General features: G+C 40.4%; 1 protein-coding gene across 1 annotated transcript in view; it reads right to left on the bottom strand.

Moving 5' to 3' along the window:
* The window catches only part of CDH4 (cadherin 4), a 457,614-nt gene that overhangs the window by 165,902 nt on the left and 267,118 nt on the right, over positions 1-24,594 (bottom strand). Inside the window, exon 3 of the mRNA XM_082773208.1 lies at positions 13,532-13,755. Within this exon, the coding sequence (XP_082629334.1) occupies positions 13,532-13,755 (224 nt within the window). The remainder of the gene's footprint in view (positions 1-13,531; positions 13,756-24,594) is intronic.

Below are 24,594 nucleotides of genomic sequence, written 5' to 3' on the forward strand. Positions count from 1 at the left end.
TGAATAACAGTTTTCACTGAGATAACAACTGCTCCTTCTCTCATTGCCTTACTGGCCATATGCTTTCCAGAATCTCAGGCAGAGATCTTTGAAAGATAAAATATTCCTCTACCTTTTGTAGTGTCATCAGAACACAATCTGTCCACAGTCCTTATCGCTATCAAATCAACCATATCTGGTGCTGCTGCTTTAGGGTGGTTTCCCTCCTGTTGCCTTTGTGAGGTGCTTTCACCCTGTTATGCATGAAGAAACGATGACAGGCATTTGCAGCAAGATAGAGAGAAGTCCATGATTTCCCAAAACTCCACCTAGTGTCTTAATTATTGGGTTACAGGAATTATGATATCCTCCAATTCACTCTGCACTCACAGCCTCAGAAAGACCATTTTATGTGTTAGGATCTGCTCCCACTGTGCTGAGTTCAGCAGCAGAGCAGACAGCAGCAGCACCAAAGAGATGCTCTGCACCATTAATGCAGGCTGAGACTGAGCTTGTGTCTAGCTGCAGGAGGTTCTACTACAGCACAGCATTGTCTATCCCTCCTCCATCTGCCCTAGCTGCATCCCCAGAGCAGGGAAAGAACCTAAAGCTGTACCCTGACGTGATACTTGAAGGCTGCGTTTGCACAACTGGATTTTTATAAGTATGTCTGTATTATGCATAAAATCATCCTCTCTACACCAACAAACAACACTGCCAGTATTCATGAAATGCCTCCAGCCTAACCTACTCTTCAGCAACTCCCACATCTCAGATCCATTCATGAGCACAGGGAAGACAAATCTACGGCTCCCAATTTTCGTGATGAGCTGTAGTCCATGTCATCTCAACATCAAATTCACCAGACATACCGTTAGAAGAACCGTCCTTCTTGCGTGTCAGGAAATCTGTCCAGAAGATACTGCATGCTTTTCCTGGTCTCTGGCATCTGAACTTTGGTTTTAGGCAGAAACTAAAAACCAGAAACCAAGAAAAGCAGATTTTCTGTTCAAAGCCCACATGCTCTGCTCTGATGAAGAGTCACATCATCTCCTTAAGACACAAGCCAGGAAGACTGTCATTGAGCATGATTCCCGAACTCTGTTCCAGTGGTTTTCAAATGGCATCTACAAACCAACACAGTTCAGGACTACCTAATATGTCTGGAACAACTGAATTTGTTTTACATCATGTTGGAGATATCCCTTTAGCAAGGCTACAAGGGTAATGAAATCCAAGTTGCAATACCACAGCTCATTCTACAGCAGAAAGAGAAACACATGCCAAATGGAAATTTAAATCCACTTTCCAGTCTGAAAATGACACGGTGACGTTTATAATTCGTTACAACACGATCAAATACCAAACATAGAACATGTGAGCATGGTCTTTGGCAATACAGATAATTAAACAAGCATACGATTCTATGATATAAAATTGTCATAATTTAGTAATTACGCCTGTCTATTACTTCAGGACATTGATAAGCTAGAGAAATACAGCTAAACCAAAATGGATGAAAATCTTCAAGTTCAAAGAGAAAAAGTGATTACGAAGTGTGGGATGAAGAAAAACAATAGGACAAAAGACCATGTTGAGATGTAAATTTCTTATGGATTTGGATTTGGCATGATCTAATGCCTTAGTCTTCCTGTTAGGGCAGAATTGTTTAAAGCTTGCTAAGGAAGCAATGCAAACCACTCCGTGCTAGCTGTATTATTTAAAACCTACATCCTGCAAACCTGGGATCACCTATGTGCTGCTCTGAGGTGTTCCACTGACTCTTCCAATGGGCTTGTCATCCATACAGATATGGACACCACCACTGAGGTTAAATCAAAATGCAGCCATTGCATCTTCTGCTAATAAAATGTTTCTTTCTATGAAAAGTGCATCTACAGTATTCATTGTGAGCAGTGGTTGTACAGGGAGTCTGTCTCAGAGCACATCCTCCCTGTATTTGGTCAGGAAGTCATTAATACACGGAGAATAAACTGCAGGACAGTGTGGCAGAATTAATTCTCTTTGCAACTCTTGTGTTTATAGGGTGTCTATCAGTTAAAATGAACTTGAGACGTACGGAGGTGAACTCAAAACCTTTTACTGAAATGGCAGGTCAAGCTCTCAGAAAGTAATGTGAAGTTGAAGGTAGCACAGCCTCATCTGTGAGGACTGTGGCAGAGATCTTTCTTCTCAAAGGCCGCTTTACAGAAGGTGTAGGGCCTTCCTGAAGTCCATGCCAGTGACTTCAGTGGCATCTTAATGGAGTAATTTTCAATGCCTTTTCAGTCTAGCATTGCATTTAACGATGCAATAAAACCTGCTGCATTCAGAAGAGGACATTTATCTACAACCCTAGGGACTTGGGTTTCAGGCTTGAATGCCAAATGGATTTAGCAAACTTTGCTCCAAATGGGTGAGGTTGTTAGGTGCTCCAATGGAGCCCATTTATGCCATGACACCGAGAGCTCATAGAGACTCCTTGCCTGCATTTAGCACTGGCAATAAAAGACAAGGGGGAATAGCCATGTGGCTGGTTTTAGGTTCTTGCCACTTCAGTCTGTGGCTTAAGACCTTTAATTTTTGGGAAACTCAGGCTAAGCTCAATTCCCACTCGCAAAAGAAGTTGAAGAAAATACATAGTAAGAAGAGGATGTGTGGGTTCCCTGTAATACCAAACCCTATGTGTACTAGTGAAAAGAAGGCTGTGAACCACTGACTTTCCACTAGTGCATAAATAAAACCAGTGAGTGTGAAGAAATACCAGCTTTCACCTTCCGCTACACTTAGCAGTAGCCAGTCTCGCCAGCTGGCATGTCTCCCCTCCCAGCCAACCTGCCTTTGATATCCGTCAGCCTCTGGCTACAAAGACATCTGGAAGTTATTATCCAGCAGAGCGTATCACAAACCCATTTACATAATATAATATCATATTTTGTGTTCCTGCTTAGCTGAACATTTTGGATCACTCTAATGTTTGGGTAAATAAGCCACCATTCTCTGCATATAAATAACTGTGCGTCTTAGGGTATGTTTGTTAGAGATTATTAATTTTATAGGGCTCAATCCGCAAAATGGATGGATGCTCTGGATTCAGCAATAAAATAGACTATTCCTGCATTTGAAATAAAATCTAACTGTGATAGAAGGTGAGGTAATACGGCTTTTATTCCCCAAGTATCAGTATTATTTACGATTTAACTTTTTTTATTTATATACTGGTCTTATTATTTTTACAGAATCTTTAAGACTTTGCACTAGACATTTTTCAGGAAAGAAATAATACTTGGCTTGCTTTGTTTCAAGTGTCACTCCTAGCGTTTAACTGAGGGTACGTGTTTTTAATACACTTTTATTAATGCTAGGAGATACAAAGACAGCTTTAGTCCATTGTTCAAACATATTCACCTTCATCTCTGTTATCAATATACATTTTGAAAACTTCTACCATTTTCTACCACAAAAAATCGATTTAAAAATATTTAATCTGAAGCATTTTTGCTTGTTTCCATGGTAGCCGTGAAAAGGACAGGAGGAAATGGTATTTACCAAACACAAAATAAGACAATGAAAATATAGCTTAGTTCCTTAACAAAGGGAACATGAGAGCACTGCTAAATAAACAGTTGCATGAATTCTGTTCTAAGAAGACAACATTTTGCTGACACCAGGGATGGCAGTGGAGGACGAATGAGCTCTTTTTTCCCAAAATACACCATTTTCCCAGTTTTTGATCTTCTAGCAGAAAGAGATATTTCATTTTGTGTTTTCATACAGTATAATGAAAGGGTTGCAGAACAAAAGGCAAATTTATTTATTTTAGGGTAATTGATTCTTTTGTATTTAGGTCATTGCTGAATTTGCCAAAGTTGAAGGCAGGAAAGTATAGTTTTAAGAAGATGAGACTTCCTATTTTAGACTTTCTTTTATTACAGTCTGTCTATGTGAAGGTATTCTTTAGGAACCATGCAGGTAAGGAATCCATAATTTGTTTTTCTCCTTATCTACCTCCTGGAATTCTGCAATGACTATCTATATTAGCTCTATTTACTAATAGTTTTAAGCACAGTGGTAAATTTAATCAAAGAGAGCATCATATCACGTCCCATTGCCATCAAGACATAAATTGCTATTCATGAATGATTTGTGTCAAAGTGTTCTAAAAACTAGTGTTTTAGCAGCAAGATGTTCCAATGTGCGCAGTACTTCAACAGGGGCATTAAATTAATGTGTTTGCAGAGAAGCCACTAATTGACAATGAGACGTGATTTTGGCAGTAGACTTCTACTTTAAAGATAATGAACAGTGTTCAGATATAGAGCAGAACCCCCTCTGCTCCTAAAACTATACTAATAATTCCTTGTGTAAACAGGAATAGAGGGAACCAATCCTGACAGGATATTTCAAGTGCCAAATCAAGCTGTTTGATCATCACGACTTACAAAAGCAAACAGTGGAACCTCAGCATTTGTGACCTTTATCAAATCTGGCTACATACAGTCAGGAATGTTATGTTTGGTTAGGAACTCATTAAACAAAATTACCTCTCCATTTATAGAAACCATACAATTACAGTATAAAACATTTTAATTAAATCAGCTAGTTAAGCAAAAATTCATTATTTTTTTTTTTTTTTATCAGTTAGCAGTGGGGCTGCATAGAGCAGTTCACATTAGAGTCAATTAGTAAGAAAAATTGTCAGATTTGGCAAGTGCATGAGCTTCCAGAACACATCAGCTGACAGGGAAAGAAAAGTTTGACTAAAATCGAACAGAGTTATGGCCCCCAGAGGAGGAGAATGAGCCATGTAAAATGCACACACATGCATCAGGCATGCCAACCACACAAGGAGTCTGTGTCAAAGCTGAGCAACTGTCTGAATGTGCAGTGTTCCTTGATTTCTGAAAAATGATGCATGCATGCAGATTTAGGGTTGTGAGGTACCTGGCTGGCTTTGCAGGCTTTGGAAAATTTTAACCAGCACAACTAATAAAACGTGATCAGAGTGACTGAGGAACCAAAACCTTCTTTAGCATTGTAGAGACTGCAAAGCAAGAAAAAAGCTGAAAAATAATACAAGGTGAAACCAGGAAATATTCAAACAGGTAGGCTATAATGCTTGTTTGTAAGTGAGGCAGGAAAAGATCGCTTTTTTGCAGAAGATGCAGCAGGGCCTTTACTGGGCAACTGTAATTAAATGCGAAGTCTGGACTCCAGAGAAAAGACACCCACCAGCTCACGGCAAAGCTCACGAGGTTGCCACAGAAGACTCTTATTCAAAATGACAAATGCTGTTTAATCTCTTTGATCAGAAAACCTAACAAGGTTAGTGGTGCAGATAAGTAACTTGTAGACACAGACGGCAGCCAACGTGCACGCTTGTGTCTTGAGCCAGCATGGCTTTTCATGTGGCTGCTGACCAGGAGACCCACTTTGGGACAGAACACATTGATTTCCCAGTACAATTTAATCAATTTAATTGAAATTCAGAAATTACCTGCACTCACCCACACCTTTCATTTGCCCAAACCTTTGGTAAATTATCATTGTTTTAAGTCAAAGTTTGGTTAACATCACCAAAGCACCTCAGATGTTTTGCTTTTGCATTAGCAGAATATGGAGACCTGCAGGCAACAAACACATTACCAAACAGTCACAAAATGCAAAATGCATGTCTAAGGGGAGAGGAGTCTTGACTAGGTTGGAGAGGCAGCATTGTATTGAAACTTATTCTATAGTGCCACACTGCACCGATGATTAGAGGTATTGCCTGTACTGTGCACGGCTTTCAAGATTTCAAATGACACTCTTCCTCTTCCATTCTCTGGAAGAATCGCATACCAAAGCAGGTACATAAGAAATCTTTCTGCCTTTGGTAGAATCTTTTATGGTTCCCACAGGTTTCAAGCACCTGTGATCCTTTCTTGTCATTGTCAGGCTCTGAATATTACAAGAGCTTTCAATGAACAGAAGAAGATGACATCATCTACAAAGCATAGCTCTTGATGTACTTTTCTTTCTCATTTTAAGGCTTGAACATCTTATCCCAACATGAAAAGTTCTGATGAGGCTGTTTCCTTGTAAAGCTCCCCACATCAACTTGACCTTTTCACATTCCCTTTGTAAGATCTAATCTTGCAATGCTTCTTAGGTAGGATTGTTTAAGAAACATCTAAATTACTGTTGTACTCTATCTTCTAGTGTTTACAAAAAGACACTTCTACCTTCAAGTTAATGTCATTCTCATAATTGGAAGAAGCCATACACAATGGCTTCAGAACTACAAGTACTTCTCAAGAGTGTGGCTATTAAATTGCATAATACTATGTGCTCTTCTACATGTTACCTGCTTTGATATCTATAGGACAGGAATAAAGGTGGTGGATCTTGTCATATATTATAAAGTACAAAAAAACACACAAAAAAAACCCTAAACCGACACACTACTGTAGCTTGATATTAGCTCTCTCATTCTGCAAGTATCTCATCGAGAAAAATGCATGAAATATCTGGGCTGGAAAGCCTCTTCTTCTACCCCAATAAAACTTCTAATGAGTAATTTTATGGGCAACATTTTCAAAATTGCTCCAAAAAGCATTTCTGTTGCTTCTAGAACTCAGCCCATTACAACTGCACTTCATCACAGAAAGAAGCAGGAGAAAATCTACCCCTTAACAATCCTGTGAAACATTACTTAATCTCTTTTTATTTTTCTAAAGCCACGAGGTTCAAAAGCTACATGAATTAAAATAATCATAACGAATTAAATGTAACAATATTCCTTCTCTTCATAATGTTTGCAAGTAAAAAGATCACAAGAGATTTAAGAGATCACAAGCACCACTGCTCCTTTAGCACAAAGCAAAGTAATTCATTCTGGTACTTCTCCCCAGTGCTAGCATGCGAGTTTGCCCTTTCAAGTTATCCTTTGGTTATTTCAAGAGGCTCTTGAGGAAAGGCTGTTCTTCTTTTATTCCCCAGTACTGGAGTGCACCTAAGCATATGCTTAAATTTGAACACATGAACACATTCAATTTATCCCCATTTGCATGCTGAAATTTAAGTGAGTGTTTAAATGCTTTGCTGGACGGAGAGAGTATTTGAAATCCCACTGCTACCTGGTGGTACCGACAGCCTGCTTGACCCACCCGGCTATGCTGGACACTCGGGGCTGCCTGCTGCTCCTTGCTCCTTCAGCTGGTGATGCCAAGGAGGCAGAGCATGCAGCCGCTGCACTACCAGCATCCAACCAGCAAGGACCTGACCTCCAGAGGCTGGGAGGATCCAAAGCTCTTCCTCACCCTGAGCTTGTAACAGTGATACTGTCTCGCTGGGCAGAAGAAAAGAAAGATGGACTCTCAGGGCCCCTGACGAAGGCTTTTATTTATTTATTTATTTATTTGTTTGTTTGTTTGTTTGTTTATTTATTATTTTTTTTTCTCTAAAGGATGTGGCTGCATGAAGGCATTTTTGTCTTTTACTCAAACTTGTGTTTACATGCAACATGGATCACCACAACAGCAAAGAGTTTTTTTTAGGAGATTCAGTCCAAAATGTTTTTTTGAAGCAGCAGTCAGACTCAAGCAGTTAACAACAAAGAATGTGAAACCAGAGGTCAAGCGCTTTGATCTCGCGAGGGCACGGCGTACATCACAGGCAGGCAGTACGCAGCAGTCCGAGGGCTTTGTTTTATCAGCAAAGACTTATTTCTGTGTAGGTAGTTCGATCCTTACGACTTCTTTTTGTCTGAAGGAAGACAGATCTGGAGTGAATTTCACTTCAGGATGATCTTTCTAGTATGGCTTTGAGCCTGACCCTTGGTAAGATGCTGACTATTTAAGAACTAAATGCAGTGAGTGCAGTGCTCAGAAAGTTCACATAGTGGGCTGATTTTCCAAGGCAATGAGCACCTGTATGTCATATCTTATCTTGGTTTCAGTGCAAGGCAATGTGATTGAACACACCTGAAAATCAGGTCAAGAAAGTTCACATGCTGTCACAAACAGCACTTTCTGCTCACGCGACGAGTAAATGCTAGATGTTCAAATTCACTTAAGCATGAAGTCAGACAGGCTCACCTGATGTGTCTCCAGCAGACTTCCACAATTACCATGATCAGTTTCACTGGTAACAGCTATATGATACTAATGTATTAATTTACCCCCAGAAGTGGTCAAACAGGGCAGTCTTGGGGCATCCATTGGACAGCATAATGAGCTGGTCCTGAAAACATGCATAAATAGGGCTATAAAAAGGCAGGATGAGAAATACAGTCCTTTTTCTTCATCCCCTCTCTAGGGATAACACAGCTTGCCATAAACTCCATCCCCTTGATGCCATGTATCATACCTCATCCCGATACAGGGGAAGGAGGGAAGGGAAATAATTGAGGCAGCTTTCCCCCCTGCTCCTTCCAAGCACACCCACTTGGAAAGTGTCAGGGTAAACGGGAGCAATGGAAGCACAACTCCTGCTCAAGATGTCATTTTCTTCCATCAAGGGAAGGATACGTCTTCATTGCTCCCAGGCCCTGTGCAGAGCATCCTGGCTAGCACAATAACTGAGGTCATAAACATGATCGGTGCTGAATAAGCCTTTCCTTGCCTGGAGACCTTTGTATTTGTGATCAGCAATAAAAGGCTGTATTGGAATTTAAAATCTCAGCTAGGTAAAATGCCAGAGATGATTATTTAAAGGCTTTAAATCAAAAAAGCTGGCTGTAAGAATCAGCTTTTCACATTCATATTGTATGGATGTGGATTCCTACCTCAGTAATGAAAGAAGCCCCAAATAAGATGAGACATAATAAAACACAAGCTAGGCTTAAGCAAGGATTGTTTTTTGACAATATTTCTCAATGTTTTAAACACTAGCTGCATATCCACATATTTGCAAGATTTTAATTGCACGATTTCCAGTGATTTAACAGTGAAAATTACAGTTAACAGATTTAACAAAAATTTACATATTTCCATGCTCAGAATTTGAGAAGCTAAGACAATGAGAAATTTAGGTTTACACAAACAAAGAAAAGAAAATCAAAGAAAACTTTTTTTTTTTTTTTTTTCTTAAGTAAATCACTAGCAGCAAAGATGACTGTCATCCTACATGTCCTGAATTTATCCTGGATATCCAAGCTCTTTTGCTATAAATTCCTTTCTATGCTGCATTTCTGTGATCCCAATTTTAATTCATAGAGAACAACAGAGAAACAGGATAAACTAAAGAAGAAAAAAATGCCAGAAATGACTTCTCATTTTTAGATGCATGCAACCATAGAAAAATAAAGCTCAAAATGAAAGAGTGGGCCAGAACTTCAGACGAGACAAAGCAGCACTGGGAGTGAAGGATATGGAGCAGCAAGGAATGACAAGGAGCTTGGACTGTATGGACATGGGGATAGTGTGGTAAGTGGAGCACGAAGGGCTATACATGCATTCATGCACTTCGGAAGACTCGAGTTTCTGCAAATAAGAAGCAGAGGGCACTCTGAAGACTGAAGTCTTCAGCAATGTCACTGTTCACAGACATAATCTTCATCTGTGGACTTGTGGTTAAATCAATATCCAATTGTTATACATAACAGCATGCTCTCAGAACGAAGACATTGCACTGCTAATTCCAGATAAGTAAGGTCTGGCTTTACTGGGTTTTCTTCTGGAGAATTATCCCACTCAAGTTTATCTTTCATAAATGCTGACACAAGCTACAAGGACTTAATATTATTTCATAAACAACTTTTTTTCTATTCTTTCTTTTGCTTCTTTATTCCAAATTATACCCACAGGTCTGACTGATACTTTCAATTGGAACAACAGGCAGCCAGACAAGAACAGTGTAAGAAACTTTATCTTAAGTATTTATTGTTATGCTAGAATATCACTCAGTTTCCTCTGGGGTAATTCGGCACTCCTGTGGGAAATATGTGACCTCATTTGCATTTTCTAATTGAATTGCTATCAGGTTTCCTGCAAGACTGAACAAAAAAAGTTCTTAGACTTACTAACACCACTTGTATTAACCAAAAAGTTTACCTTCAAATGCTTTCTGGGGAGGAAGGAAAAATGTATGCTTCATGTATCATAAAATGTGTTTTTAAATATTTACCTTCTTTGCCATGATTTCATCCTATTAGCATTAAACTTTACTGTAGTCATTGGATTTTATTTTATTTTTTTAAAGCAGTTGCCAGAGAAAATTTGCAGATTTGCCCAGGTTATTCAGTTATTCAATGCAATTAGCACATTTATTACGCCAACATTAAGAAGCAGGGGAAGCTGTCACTGTATTGGGTCACTTGCCATCAAAATGCCAGCTTGCACCCAGAATAGCTGCACAGCTGTGGAATCTGAGGCACAGGCACAAACACTGATTTTGCAATGAAAGCACCCCAGGGGATGCCTATCCTGACAGAAGCTACCCTGAACTGATTTGCTACTCACCCTGAGGACATGCTGGCCACCAGCAAAGCTCTCCAAACCTGCTACGTGAATTTCCTTTCTTAGATACAGAGATAATAAAGGACCACAAACACAAAGGATCGCGTTCATGAGGGTCTTCTCATCTGAGCCCTCCTGGGAAGTAGGCTGCTTTTTGCAGGCAGGCTATGGAAGACAAGGCTTGGTCCTTCAGGACAAACTGAGTTTTCAGTAGACCAGAGACCTCGCTTCTGGCCCCCTGCAACCTTGGCTACTACCTCAACAACATTAACTCTCCTATAGCATTCGCTCCGTACTAACCATTTTACTCTGTACTAACCTCCACAAGAAGCCAAATGTATAACAAGGGCCTTTCAAGGTGTGATGATCATATATTCTTGAAGCTTTAATCCATAGAAAACCATAAACTAAATTCAGATTTGGCCTTTTAATGATGATTCAGGAAGGAGAAGAGGGGCAGCAAGATTTCCTGGTGCAGTGAAGCTGCCCCAGCTGAGGGCCACCAGTCACGGAGAAACACCCTGAAACACAGATGCTGGGCGAGCGAGCCAGAAGGACTTGTTTGTGCTGTAGGTGCCAGCAAACAGAGATCACTAGGTGCAGTAAGGCAGATTTCATGCCAATTATTTTTAATGTCTGGGAGCTGTTTAGCATTTTCACAAAATCAGTCACATATTTACCAAGTAAAATGGAAACGGATGCACGCACTAGAACAAAGAGTTGGTCTCTCTCCCTCTCTCATGTTACCTCCTCCTTTCTCTCTTGCATTTGCCATCCCCATACCCTTAATATACCACAACAGTGTGAAAAGTCTTTAAAACAATGATGTAGTTATGCTTGAGTCATATTATACCTTACAAAAACAAATGTGAATTCTGTTTCTAGTAAAAGCCATGAAATGTAGTATATTAGGGTCACGGCCTGAAACATATTATACTGGATATTGTTGTTTTGTTTTGTTTTTAGCATAAACACTATTATTTTTGAAATAAACTCATAATCATATTTATTTCTTTAGTAAACAAAGGATTATTTTGTTGGCAAAAAAGCACAAGCATTTAAATAAAATAGAAGTCAAATGCCTGCTATAGGAACCCACTATAAAACTCCTTGTGACCTTGTCATTAGTCTTGTTTTCTATATTTTTTCAGCCTCAAACTACACACTAATAAGGCTTTTAGAAAGGAGGGATATGAATTTTAAAAAGCTTAACGCTCTCTATTTTGAACCAGAGTTCAGCTTATATTAACATTAGATGAGTGTTGAACCAAATATTTTACTAAAGCAGAAATGTGTACTTACTCAGTTTTCTTTCTGCTACAAGAAGAAATTTAAAGCAGTCTATAAGACACCTTACTTTGTGCCTTCAATATTTAATTACTTTTAGAGGGAAGCAGTATTTCTTTGGTTAGAAAACAGCAAATACAGCTGACATAATATACAGGGCTTAGCTCTATCTTGCACAAGCCAGACTTTTACTGAAGAGCAGCAGAAATGTATTTATATGACTCTAAGCCATGCAAAACCTCAGGGGTCAGCCCACCGGGTGACTAATAGATTTAAGCCTCTCCAAGTCTTTTCCATCTTGTCTCACACGTGATAAAAAATTTCCCAAATGTTGCAAACTGTCACGTTGCAGCATTCTTACAATAAGACACAAAAAACCTCTCTCATTCTTTCCCCTCCTCTGCCCTCTCTGCCCAAGTGTTACAGCAAAGAGGAGAGGAGAGGAGAGGCCAGTCTTGCTATTTGACAGCCACCACCGTGCATTAATCCAGTCTACAGCCACAGTCAAGTGGCTCTGCCTGTCCGTTCCCAGGTGACATCCACCTTCACCCTTGCTCTGCAAGGTCTTCAAGATCCAGCAATAAATCAGGCTCCTCAGCTAATTTCCTGCCAAATTTATGCTAAAGGTAACCCCAACTATAACAATGTGTTTAAGCAGTTTAAGCATAACTGCCCATCCATCAAAGTTTTTTTTTTTTTTTTTTTAACAGGCAGCAGACAGCATAACCATGTTTACTCAGTGTCACACATGATCTTCAGCCCAGACTAACATTGAAAATGAAGGAGAACTGCTGCTGAAGATAATATGGAAGAGGTAGGCCAGAGACAGCTATGCAAGGAGCAGAGCAGAAGAAATGTGTTTTTGTGGAGCAGTCCCTGATTTCATTGCCACCGTGCAGCCCACGGCTGTATTTAAGTGAAGCAATATTGCTGTCGGATTGCTGGGCAGGGACAGATCCTTCCTGCTTTTGAGCTATGTGTATGAAACTAAGCAAGCAAGCAAGCACTGATAAACTCCTGTCTGAAACACAGAATGGTGCGGGCTTTGGAGCTGGTGTTGACTCCAGCTGTGGAGAAGGGAGAACTCTGGCACTGAGCAGAGGGGATGTTTGCCACTGCGGTGCCACGTTGTGTGTCGCTGCCCTGCTGGTGCTCACAGCCTGTGAGCAAATGTCCCTTAGCAGGCAGCAGCAATGCTCCCTGTCCTTGCTGCTCTGGAAGAAAACAAGCCCAGATGTCCATCTGGAAGCCCTGCCTGGGTGCACGCATCACCCCTGAGTAGCTGCAGGACCATGCAGAGTGCTCGTGGAGAGCAATGAGGCACTGTGAAAGCTGGGGAGATGTCTGCAGCGCAGCAGAAGCAGACAGTGCATGACTCCAGGACTACACTGTCACATAGAAATCTGAATTTAACCTTGTTTTTCAAGATTATGGTTGACTTGGCCTCTGGAGAGAGAGAGGCACCTTCTGTCTGCAGGTTTTATTTCAAGTTGAGGTAGAGTATTAGCAATGAGAAGCAAACACAAGGTATATAATAGCATATACCTGCAGTATATAACAGATCCAAGTGGTTATTTAAATATACAAAAGTATGAGCTTAGAGAACGCTTCCCCACTGGCAACGTAAAATCATTTACATCAGGGAGGATCAAAGAATATTTGCATGAAATTTGCTGCTGCTTGTGCCATTTTCTACCTGGACACATGCCCTGGAAGCACAGACCAGATGACACAAACAATCCTATGCTGCACGTGACTTTTAAAGGCTTAAGGAACAGAGGCAAACGAAGAATGAAATAGGAAAACAAGTTCTGAAAATATCTTACCTTGTGTCCATTGTGTTGCAACTTCTCTCCCACCAGAAACCTGATGATCGCCTCCCATCTGCCCAGGGTCTGGGGATCCCAGGCGGTCACCATCAGGATCAGCTGCTTTGAGGGCATTTGCACCTGGTGGACAGCATACATGGTCCCATCTGCTCTCACCTTGAAGTCCAAGCTGTTGGTTTCATACCGAACTCCCTTGTTACCGGCACAGTTATTAAATTTTACTAGAACAGAGAGCAAGAGATGGAAGAAACGTGTGAGATTGGCGTGATAAGAAAAGCAATCAAATACAAGTTTCAGACATTTAATTTTCACTGATGTCTTCTATATCTCTAATAACCATCAAGGAAATGATTTAACTGTTTCTTCGACCTTTCAGGAGAGCTCTTGTGCTTTATCTCCATTCCCAGGGGAAGAAGTTGTAAGCCATTTTTAAAGTATTTGATACAGTTTCATTAGATCTCAAACACAGCTGTTCCCCATTTCTACAAGTGGATTTCTCCCTTGTTGCCATTATCTTTTAAATTCGACTGGAGTCTATTACCCACACTGTGGGTATTTTTTTGCACGAAATGTTCTCCATTTCCCTAACCCTTCAATAACCTACTTACCAGATAGCCTATTTGCACATTCTTAACTGAAATTTAAAAGCCCAGAACAATTCCATTATCAGAAATATAGAGGCAAAAAAAAATTACATGAAGAAAAACTAAAACCATTTTGGGGAGCGCATTCACTGCTGGAAGCAGGTACCCACAACCAGAGCTCCCATCCCACCCTGGCTGACCACTCCACACACTGCAGCTACAGCAAAGAGGAACTGTAAAACTTTGCTTCACAAACCACAACTCGTCATTTAAAAGCTTACACTGTCAGATCCAAGCTCCCCAATGGCTGGTATTTTTATTTTTGGCGTTTTTTGGTCAAATTCATTTACAGTCTAGTTTGAAAACTGTTTTTATTGGCATTATGAAGCATGTCACATACATTAGGCTGGAAAAAAAACAAACTATTGTATGACAAAATTGACAAATCTGATAGAAATTGAACCTGCAGCTAATCACATAGGAAACAAAACACTTTCTGCCATTCAAGTAATCCACGGGGTGGAACACACATGTGGTGAAAGAAAACATATTGTACCCGTAAAAATATCTCAAGTGAGTGTGAATGGATATACAGCTTCCTAGCTAGTCCTGTTACATGAGCTCTGTAATGCTGCAATTTCCGAGAGCTTTGCAGCAATGCTCCAAGATAAGGAATACCATCTAGCCCAGGTTTGATGTTGCCTTGGCAGGCACTTTGCAGAAGAAAAGCAAGGTAAGATGAGTCCTGCTTAGACTGGCTGTGGTGGGAGAAGGGATGCAGAGGCAATCCAGGCTAGAGGAGCTCCTGGGGCCAGTTTGACCCCAGCCATCTCTTTCTCCCTGTACCATAGCTGACTGCTTGTGCAGTGCTGCTTTGAGCTGAATCAGGGACTAATCTGGATTTAAAGGAAAACACCCAGGGGATGCCAAAGGGGAAAGAAAAAGGAGCAAGGAAACTGCTAACTGAAAAGCCCCCAGTACCACCATGCCATAGAGAAGTGAGAGGAGCAGATCGTGGTGGAACTTCTTTCCATAACTGGGGTGCTGTGATCATGCCATAACCATACATCTACAAAGGCTTTTTCAGGCTCTGTATTTATTTAAGCCACATTAGTACTTCTTTATGTGTGTAAATATATATATATTATAGCATATAATATATATATAATAGTAAATTATTCAGCACAAAGTAACTGTCACACACTGATTTACAAAAAAGAAGATGGCTAATGTTACCTAGTATATAAAAAAAGTGTGGGTAATGCTTTTAAGCAATTTCATCATTATAGACTACAGCTCTAGATTCTGGAAAGCCAAGGAAAACAAAAGTCCCTTAGTTTTGTTTTGGAAATCAAAACTGCCTGTCTTTATCTTTCACTGTCATTCAGCCTGCAATAAATAACCTCCATGTCTATCTCATCTGAAATGCTTTAGTCCAGACATTTGACCAGTTATCTCTGCTTTCTATCTCCAGAAGCATAACAAATGGTTTTTGGTGTAATAGGAAGCAGCATCTCCTGCATTACTCACAGTCTGAATGAAACATTGGCCCCCATTGTTGTAAGGGACAGGATATAACTTAATTGCCACTTTGACCACAGTTTGAATCTCTTGGCATCTTGCTTTCAGTCAGTGAGTGTCAGAGCAAGGTGCAGATAGAAGACTGAAGATTCAGCAATCTGGAGTGGAGGATCTCTGTCTTATGAAGGTAAGACTTCCACCAAGCTCAATAAAGAAAGAAGACACAAAAAAACCATGAAAGCTTACACTTCCATGGTTCCCAGAGCAGCTAAAAATCATCTCAAACTTCAAAGTTCATGTATACAACTTGAAGCAAAACTTTAAAAAGATTTATGACTCCGTGCTGAGGCTTCAAACTTCAGCATTGCCAGAGCTGGAGCTCAGGCGCCTCTCGAATTTTCACATGCCATGAAATTCATGGGCCAAGCCCAACTGGTGCCAATGACTACCAGTCCACTCAAGTCAGTGCTCTGCCTTGAGGTCAACTAGCACACAACGGCTCATCTCCATTAGATCAAAACTTCTTATCTCTTTTACTTCTAAATGATTGACTGAGAATAACGCATGGACCACATTAACTCCAAAACTCTGCTGTGCTATCATTGACTTGACCATAGGGACAATCCCAGGCCAGTGCTCAGACCTGTGCCGGTACTCACTCTAACAGTAAAAACATAGCCAACAAGCCTGTCCATTGCCTTCATTTAGTTTAGACTAGCCTGAAATATAGCAACTCATGAAAGCACTGAATGAGGTCACACACAGAGTCACTGGCAGCTGCAAGAACCAGCACTGGACACCTGGAGCAGCTGTGACGGCCTCGGAGACCCACAAGGTGGCTGATACCAGCAGGGAAGGTCTCACCACCCCTCGAGACCACCCTGCTGTGCTTCATCTATCAAGAACTTCTGAAAATCTCCCTTGCATTCACAGCTATAACAAATATGTGCGAACACACTGAGTGCTTCGCTGCTAATGCGTTATTTATTTTCAGCTCTATGCCATCAGCATTATTAGAAAGAAGGTACATCAATTGGTGTATTATTGCACTCTTCTGCTATATAATGGCAGTGCAAAAAAGCGACTTCTATCTATACCTCCTGAAGTACCAACATATCATATAAGAAAAGACATTTGAAGAAGAGAGAAAGGAGTGATAATGACTGCACATTAAAAACAATTCAGAGCTTACTTTGATTTTATTGAGATTAAAAGAAAGCCCCACAGTGTACTAGTAGTCTGAGAGAAAAAAATAAAATAAATCCCTTCCTATACATGTATGTAGTGATTTCAGGACTCAAAGTACTTAAACATCTGCTTAAGACACAGCGCATTGCTCCAATATGCTGCTCTGGTGTCATATGTCACTGTGTCGACTTTTATGCTCCATTATCTAAAAATGGCTACCTCTTAGACAAAGTCCCTCTGTGCCTTGCTAATTACTTCCATTAGTTTAAAACAAACTTGACTAGAGACAGAGAAAATCCTGAGAGAAATTAAGTTTAATTTTTTAAACAAGCAACATGTCTGCTCCACATTGCTCTTCCCAGGTAGCACAGGTAGATGAATGCTCGGCAATAAATCAGACACAGCCAGCTCCTCTGAAGAGGCTTTAGGAGCTGCAAGCACAGGAAGCTTTCAGGGACATAGGAATTCTATAACACTTAGTCACTGCTGGGGACTGCACCTCACACGATGGCTTGGAAGGCAGCAAATAGGCCCTGGCTCACCCAAGTGGCACCCCACAAGCTGCATGGAGGGACTCTGGGGACATATGTGGCAGTACGGAAGTGTTTTAAAACCAGGCCAGGTGACGTGGCATGTCCCACAGTGCTGTCCTAGGCCTCGCTGCTACTACAAAAGCCAGGTAGGAACTCGACACTGCTGCAATTCAACCTCTCCGTGATGAAATGCACCGACGCTTTTGTGACAAGTTTTTGACTAATCGATGCACCATGACAGGCAGCAATTTATGTTCTCAATTAGATGATACACGATTGCATGTCAGAAAAAAATGCTTTAATAAATCAGTGCAGAAAGCCTAGGCTGATCCCCTGCCGCACCCCTGTGGGTGCTCCTATTCTCACTGCTGAGGCCCTGCAACCACTGTGGCCATGGGTGAACGCACCTTCGGTGGCTCCAAGGACACCACCACTGAACTCCAAAGCATCTCTCACAACAATGAAAACTAGATATGGCTCTCAGAAAACCCCACTGTACATTAGTAGCACCTGAAATCTTTAATTAACTGCTGAATCCCTGTGACTGTCAGGTGATGTACAAAACTCAGTACTAAATTCAAATAGAAACTTCCACTATTCCACCAGTAAAGACCCTGCCTCACTCCCAGAACATACTGCAAAACCCACAGTCATTCATTGTCTTGTGTAAGGGAGTACAATCAATGCCTCAAAAATTGCTAATCATCCTTCCAACTAAGCCCTCTGCTTTCCCTCAGTTTGAGGCAAGGCAGCTGTGGGGGACGTCCACAAACAAATCTCAATGCAAATGTTCTCCTACAGCCACTACTAATAAGAGAGCTTAACTTTGCAGATCACTTCAACCACAGAGCGAAGACAATTCAGAAACTCATCAGGGCCTGAATATTAGGGACCACCACGTTGAGCTGCTGTTAGGTACCGCTGCTGCTATTGCTCTAGGCACCATTTGTACACAGCACAGATGCAGTAAAGATGAACTGCTCACATTTTCACAACATGGTCGCAAGGACTGCCATTAGTAATCCTATGCTCATCCTCCTTGTTTCCCTGTGAAAATGATTCTTTGGAATGTTACATGACTACTAGGAAACAGTTTTTATATGTATATACACACACACATATGTATTTTTCTATGGATATACATATAGAATCACATATATATATATTTAATATTTTTTTCAAATATTTGTGTATACATTTGGAAAAAAACACGTTGTTCTGTACTAAATACCATAACTCAAGGAAAGGAGGTGTCTTCCATATTTTCAAATTCCACCTCACCTCTACTCTATGCTCTCATCAAGACAGAAACTAAAATTTCATTCAATGGCAGAAAATCATTTTTTTAAATTCATTTAGAAAGCTGTAAATCTATGCAATTTGAAGTTGATGCAACTCTTGACTTTAAAATAATTTAATAAATAAACAAACATTGGCTCTGTTTACCAGACTTAGGTCTCTCTGTGGACACAAATCTATCTTTCTTTGACCAGTTTGAAGTCTAAAGAACACTGCATGAATTTAACATTCAAAAGCTGGAGCATCAGTAATTAGGATTTCAGATAAACAGCAGAGCCACACATCTATCATTTTTACAGGACGGTAAAAAAAAAAAAAAAAAAAAAACAACTTTTTTTAATATACTCTGGAAAAATGTTCAGTGATGCTTATCGAAAGCTTATGCTGAAAACAGCATCAAATGCCTGATGAAAAGAAAACCAAGAAGGCACCCTCATTAGCAGGCTTTTAGGTTTAACCCTTTACCCTCATCATTTTTAATTGCTTCTCTATGAAAGGAGGAAATACAACAATTTGATATGCTGAAATAGGTATTGAGTGATGGGCAGAGAAACTGCAGGAGTCTGCAGCAAACTGCTGGGCATCTAAGGAAAAAAATGGTATCTTTCTTCAAAAAAGACACAGGGTAAAAAAAAATTCAACAAGTTTTGCATTGTTCCCTTTTATTATTTAGCTTGTTAAGCTAGCTGGACAGAGTCAAATGATCAAGTGAGGATCTTGAAAGATGTACGAATACACTGAACCGCCTTGCCCTCCAAATGTCTGAGAAATACATTGAATTTAATAAGACTATAAATGGTATAAACCAAAGAATTCACTTTAAGCCTTATCCTTCTGGATTCTCCTTTAACTTCTCCTAGTCCATTAAAAAGTGCCCCCTCTGGCAAGCTGCACAGTGCTGCAAGAGCTAGAAGGATAACACTTATTTATTAGGATATACCCCCTGGCATGCCATAAGCCCATGGTTCAGGATACGGGTCCCTCCAGGACTCTGTTTTCACCATGGTTTCAAGTATTAGCACTGCAAAGTTGTTTTGTTCCTGATGAACTTCAAAGCAGCAAATACATACCCCTATTTATAGTAGGATCCTCTCTCTCCCTCAGGTCGTGTCTCTTGAGCAGCTTCCCGTACGCCTGGTGTGCTTGTGATGAACCTGCACCGCCAAGTCCACCCTCACAAACACCTCTAATATGGGGATGGCTTAACTACGACCTCTGGAAATTTGGGATGTTGGGGTGAACTGCAGAGTCCTGAGCATGTACAAAAACATCCCTTTTATGCGATGTCTAGCAAATGGCTTCTTTTCCTGCCCTGGCACTCCCAGCTCAATGCTCTCACACACCAGCCCTCATCACCTGCATGGGGCTGGCAGTAGCCCTGGTCAGCATTCGCCGGTGTGTCACCACATCAAAAATAAAAACAAAACAAACAAGAACAGAACTTCTTAGTGGACAGGAACCTGTTGTCTACGAACAGGCATGAAACCACTCAGTTAAGCAAAAATACCTGCGTGTTCCTCAGCACCCTGTGAGCCCACTGCATGCTTCCAAACGGATTTCTCCGTTAAGTGCTAATGCTAAACAAAGAGCGCTGTGCCTCACTGGAAAGTTTAATTTGAGAAAATAAGTACGTAGTGCAAACTTTTACAGGGACACATTTTCGAGGCATATTTCCTTATGCTCACACAACCCCTCTATGATTCTGTGAGGAAATTCTTTTACATCAGTGGGAACAAACTGCAGTGAAGAGAATTCCCGCTGGCCACACTGGAACCCACAGCAAAGCTGGGAGCTGAATCCTGAAATTCAGGCTCACAGTTTCTTATTCAAACTGTTAGACTGCACTGCCTCAATCACCCATACATAGGCTAACCAAATGTAAGAGAGAAAAATTTTAAATGGGAAAACGGACTTTTACAGACACTTCAAAAAGCAAATTTTCAAATTAGCACTGGGTTAAAAAATTAAGAAATGTTACACAGCTTATTACTGAAATTGTTCAATAAAGCAGAGTTCTACGGAGAAACATAAATGCTTGGTGGAATTCTGGGACCAAAATATTTTATGTACAAAAGGCTAATGCTGAGAGGAAGACAAAAGGATCCTGTTTCCCTTGTACTAAAAGAACAAATACATACAGGTACAGCAGGCTTTTCAAGCACTGTGAAAGAACTTGGAAATGTTGCTGTTTCAGTGTTTTGTGGAAACAAAACCTAATTTGAGCCATTCCACTTACAAGCAATGAAACATATAAGTCCTGAGTGCTATTTCTGTCGCACTCCTGCTTACAGTTAATCCAATATTATCATACAAAGCACTAGATTTGCTTTGCAGTTAATAAAATACTCAGAGCCCTTCTTCTCCTGTACAAGAAAAGCAATGCAAAAACAAGAAACAATGATAGCTGTAAAACCTGATAGAAATAATGTATAATTTTCAACCTGTCATTACTAATTTTATGGGTTACATTTTCAACCACATCCCTATAAAAATATTACACTAATAAACTCTTAGTGTCTTTATTTAATATTCATAGTACTGTGGGAAAACCCAACTTTACTGGTAAAAGGTAAAAACGGCTATTCAAAAAGCTACTTCAGAGACTAATAAACATATCCCTAGTGATCACGTTTAAGAGTGTACAGTTTAAGAAAATGCTTTGATACAGAAAAGCGTTGGAAATAAATGGATGTATGTTGGTTGGTATACAAATGTGTATAAAAAGTGTGCGTATCCACACCCTTCATAAAGCATTGATTACTCTTTAAGGGTTCACAGAGTGAAAAACAAAAACAATGAATGAGTTAGCAGAATTAATGAACTGCCCAACATGTATCAGCTGCTGAAAATGTTTAGCATGATTTAGCATTTTCTTTATGTTACTTTCTTGCAGTACTGCTGCAATTTTACCCATTTTCCATATCTCAGGTCAATGTTAAACATCACAACCAATTTTCTGAGGATTATTTATGATCTCTGAGCTATGAATTCTAATATTTGCCTTACTGGAATAATAATAAATTACCATAACAATTTACCATTTGTAATTACATTAAACAAGTGTCCTGGTTTCAGTTAGCACAGAATTAATTTTCTTCCTAGTAGCTGGTGGAATGCTGTGTTTTGGCTTAGAATGAGAAGAGTGCTGATAACACCCCGATGCTTTAATTGTTGCAGAGCAGTGCTTATACTAAGCCAAGGACATCTCAGCCTTTGCTCTGTCCTGCCAACGGGCAGGCTGGGGGGTGCAGTAAGAGCTGGGAGGGGACAGACCCAGGACAGGTGACCCAAACTAGCCAAAGGGGTATTCCATACCATCTGACGTCATGCTAAACAATATATAGGGGTGGCTAGCCGGGGGGAGGGGGCCGGACTGCTCGGGGTTAGGCTGGGCATCGGTCAGCGGGTGGTGAGCAATTGCATTGTGCATCACTTGTTTGTACATATTATTAGTAGTAGTACTATTATCATCATTGTATTATTATTATTATTATTATTATTATTATTATTATTATTATTATTATTTTCCTGTCTTATTAAACTGTCTTTATCTCAACTCACGGGCTTCACTTTCCATTTCTCTCCCCCGTCCCAGAGAGGGAGGGGGGAGGGTGAGCGAACGGCTGCGTGGTATTTAGCTGCCAGCCGGGTTAAACCACGACAGTCTTTTTGGCGCCCAACGTGGGGCTCGAAAGGTTGAGATAACGGCAGATCTGACCAGAGTGTGTTAAAATAAAATTGGTATAAGTATTAGACCTGCTTAATAGTCACTTGTCATAATGCTGATTGCTTTAATCTCAACTGTGCTGCGCCTGTTTTCCAAATTGAGTATTATAGCACGTTATTTTCCGTATGTGCTCTCTGTCATGTTGTTTATCCTCTCCGGGCCCTGGTTTCAGACCATTATGGTACTGTGTGTTGTATCAGTGGCTTATGAGATGATGAAATACCTGGCCATGACTCTAACCTGGTATTTGTACTCAGTAACATCTTCGATTCTGTACTTTGCAAACTGTATTTTGGAAACTATTAGCAATTGTATCTGTTGCCTTTTTTCATTAGGGAGTCAATCTGTGGAGGGGAAAGGGGAAGATAATTTTTCTTACTTGATCACTCTCCCTTTCTCCTTCACCACCCCTGTACCCTCCTTGATCACTCTCCCTCCCCCCTAGCTGGAGCGGCTGCAGAATCCACCGTAGGGGTCACAGTGGCCGTTGGGAATACCCCTTTGGCTAGTTTGGGTCACCTGTCCTGGGTCTGTCCCCTCCCAGCTCTTATTGCACCCCCCAGCCTGCCCGTTGGCAGGACAGAGCAAAGGCTGAGATGTCCTTGGCTTAGTATAAGCACTGCTCTGCAACAATTAAAGCATCGGGGTGTTATCAGCACTCTTCTCATTCTAAGCCAAAACACAGCATTCCACCAGCTACTAGGAAGAAAATTAATTCTGTGCTAACTGAAACCAGGACAACAAGATCTTTCTTTATTTATCTTCTTGTAATCTTTAGATACAGTAAATCATCCTATATTGAATATGGAATAATACAAAAATCCTGGCATTTCCAACCTCTTGCATATGTGTTAGAAGTGACTCCATGTGCTAGTCAACCAGTAACACCTCTGCAGCAGCCAATGAGGAGAAATCTATCTCAAGCAGCAATAAGATAAATTTGAAAAGGCACATGAAAGTATTTTACATTTAAAAATGTATTTTGAATTTCCGCACTTTGAGTTCCAAAGCTCAACCCCCTCCACGATCAAATGATCCATACAGGATTTGGGCACACATTATTAAACTTCTAACTACCTCGTGTTCAAGTTCATGTTGTGCCCTCACACAACCAGTACTGCCTCCAACAGGTTTTAAGCTGCAATCCTTGTTCATGCACAGTAATTTATTGAAAACAAAGCAAAACAAAACTGTGGGCTTGGTAGAACTGTACAGAAAATCCATCTTTTCATTTCTAGAGCCACCTAAATGCTTTCAGTGCCTTTTCCAGCTTTATATTCAGTTTTAGCAGCTCTTGCTTACACACGGTTTCTGTTTCTATGGCCAGATGAAAAGAAATAGGAACAATACATTTCAACACACTGAAATTGGGATCCTTTAGAAAGTCATTCTGTCACCTGTACAGTCAGCCAGTAGCAATGAGGAGTTGAGAGTACATTAAAAAAAGATCTAAATCCCATTCAAACAAAACAAAACCAGCCCTACAGTAAACAAAACCCAATTCCCAGACACTGCCTGCCTCCTTCATATTCCCACCAGTGCTATTTTTCATTTACTTGAAGCCAATTCAACTAAAATATATGTTTTTAAGAGGGGGAAAAAAAAAGTGTATTTCACTTTTGGTATTGGAATTGGAGGGGAGTACAGACCCCCTGGAGAGAAGGACTGCAGAACATGATAGAAAAGATGAATCACTGTGGCAACAGCCAGCCAGCCATTAATTTTCAGCAAGCCAGGAGTTGGTCCAATTAAAGCAGGCTTCTTTCTCTACATTAACATGCTTTATTCTTTTTTTTTTTCTTTTCTTTTTTTTTTTTTTCTGAAGCTAAAACATCAGCTCGAGACCCCAAAGGCTTTTCTATTTAGGATCAATCAATCTACCTTGCTGCACTGTAAAACACACACTGTCAGCTCTGAGGCTAGCTCAAAAAAAGAGCAACAGCGGAAAAAATTTGATAAATCGACATGTTCTGGCAGTTAGTTGAGGGATTCTTCCTACACTGTCACTTATTTTTATCTGATTAGAAACCAGTATTAGTAAAGGGAATATTACCCTCTATTCTCTTCCTGGTATTTAAAATTGTGCTGGGAGGAGTCATTTGATCCCCAATCTTCTAAATCCAAGCCAGAAGCTTACCACAAAGGCAGAGATGCTACCCAGATTTCAAAAGGCAGTGAGTTTGTATTGGATTTGCATGATGTGGAACT

Source organism: Aythya marila (genome assembly GCF_965140915.1).
Source record: "Aythya marila genome assembly, chromosome: 16".
Lineage (NCBI taxonomy): Eukaryota > Metazoa > Chordata > Aves > Anseriformes > Anatidae > Aythya > Aythya marila.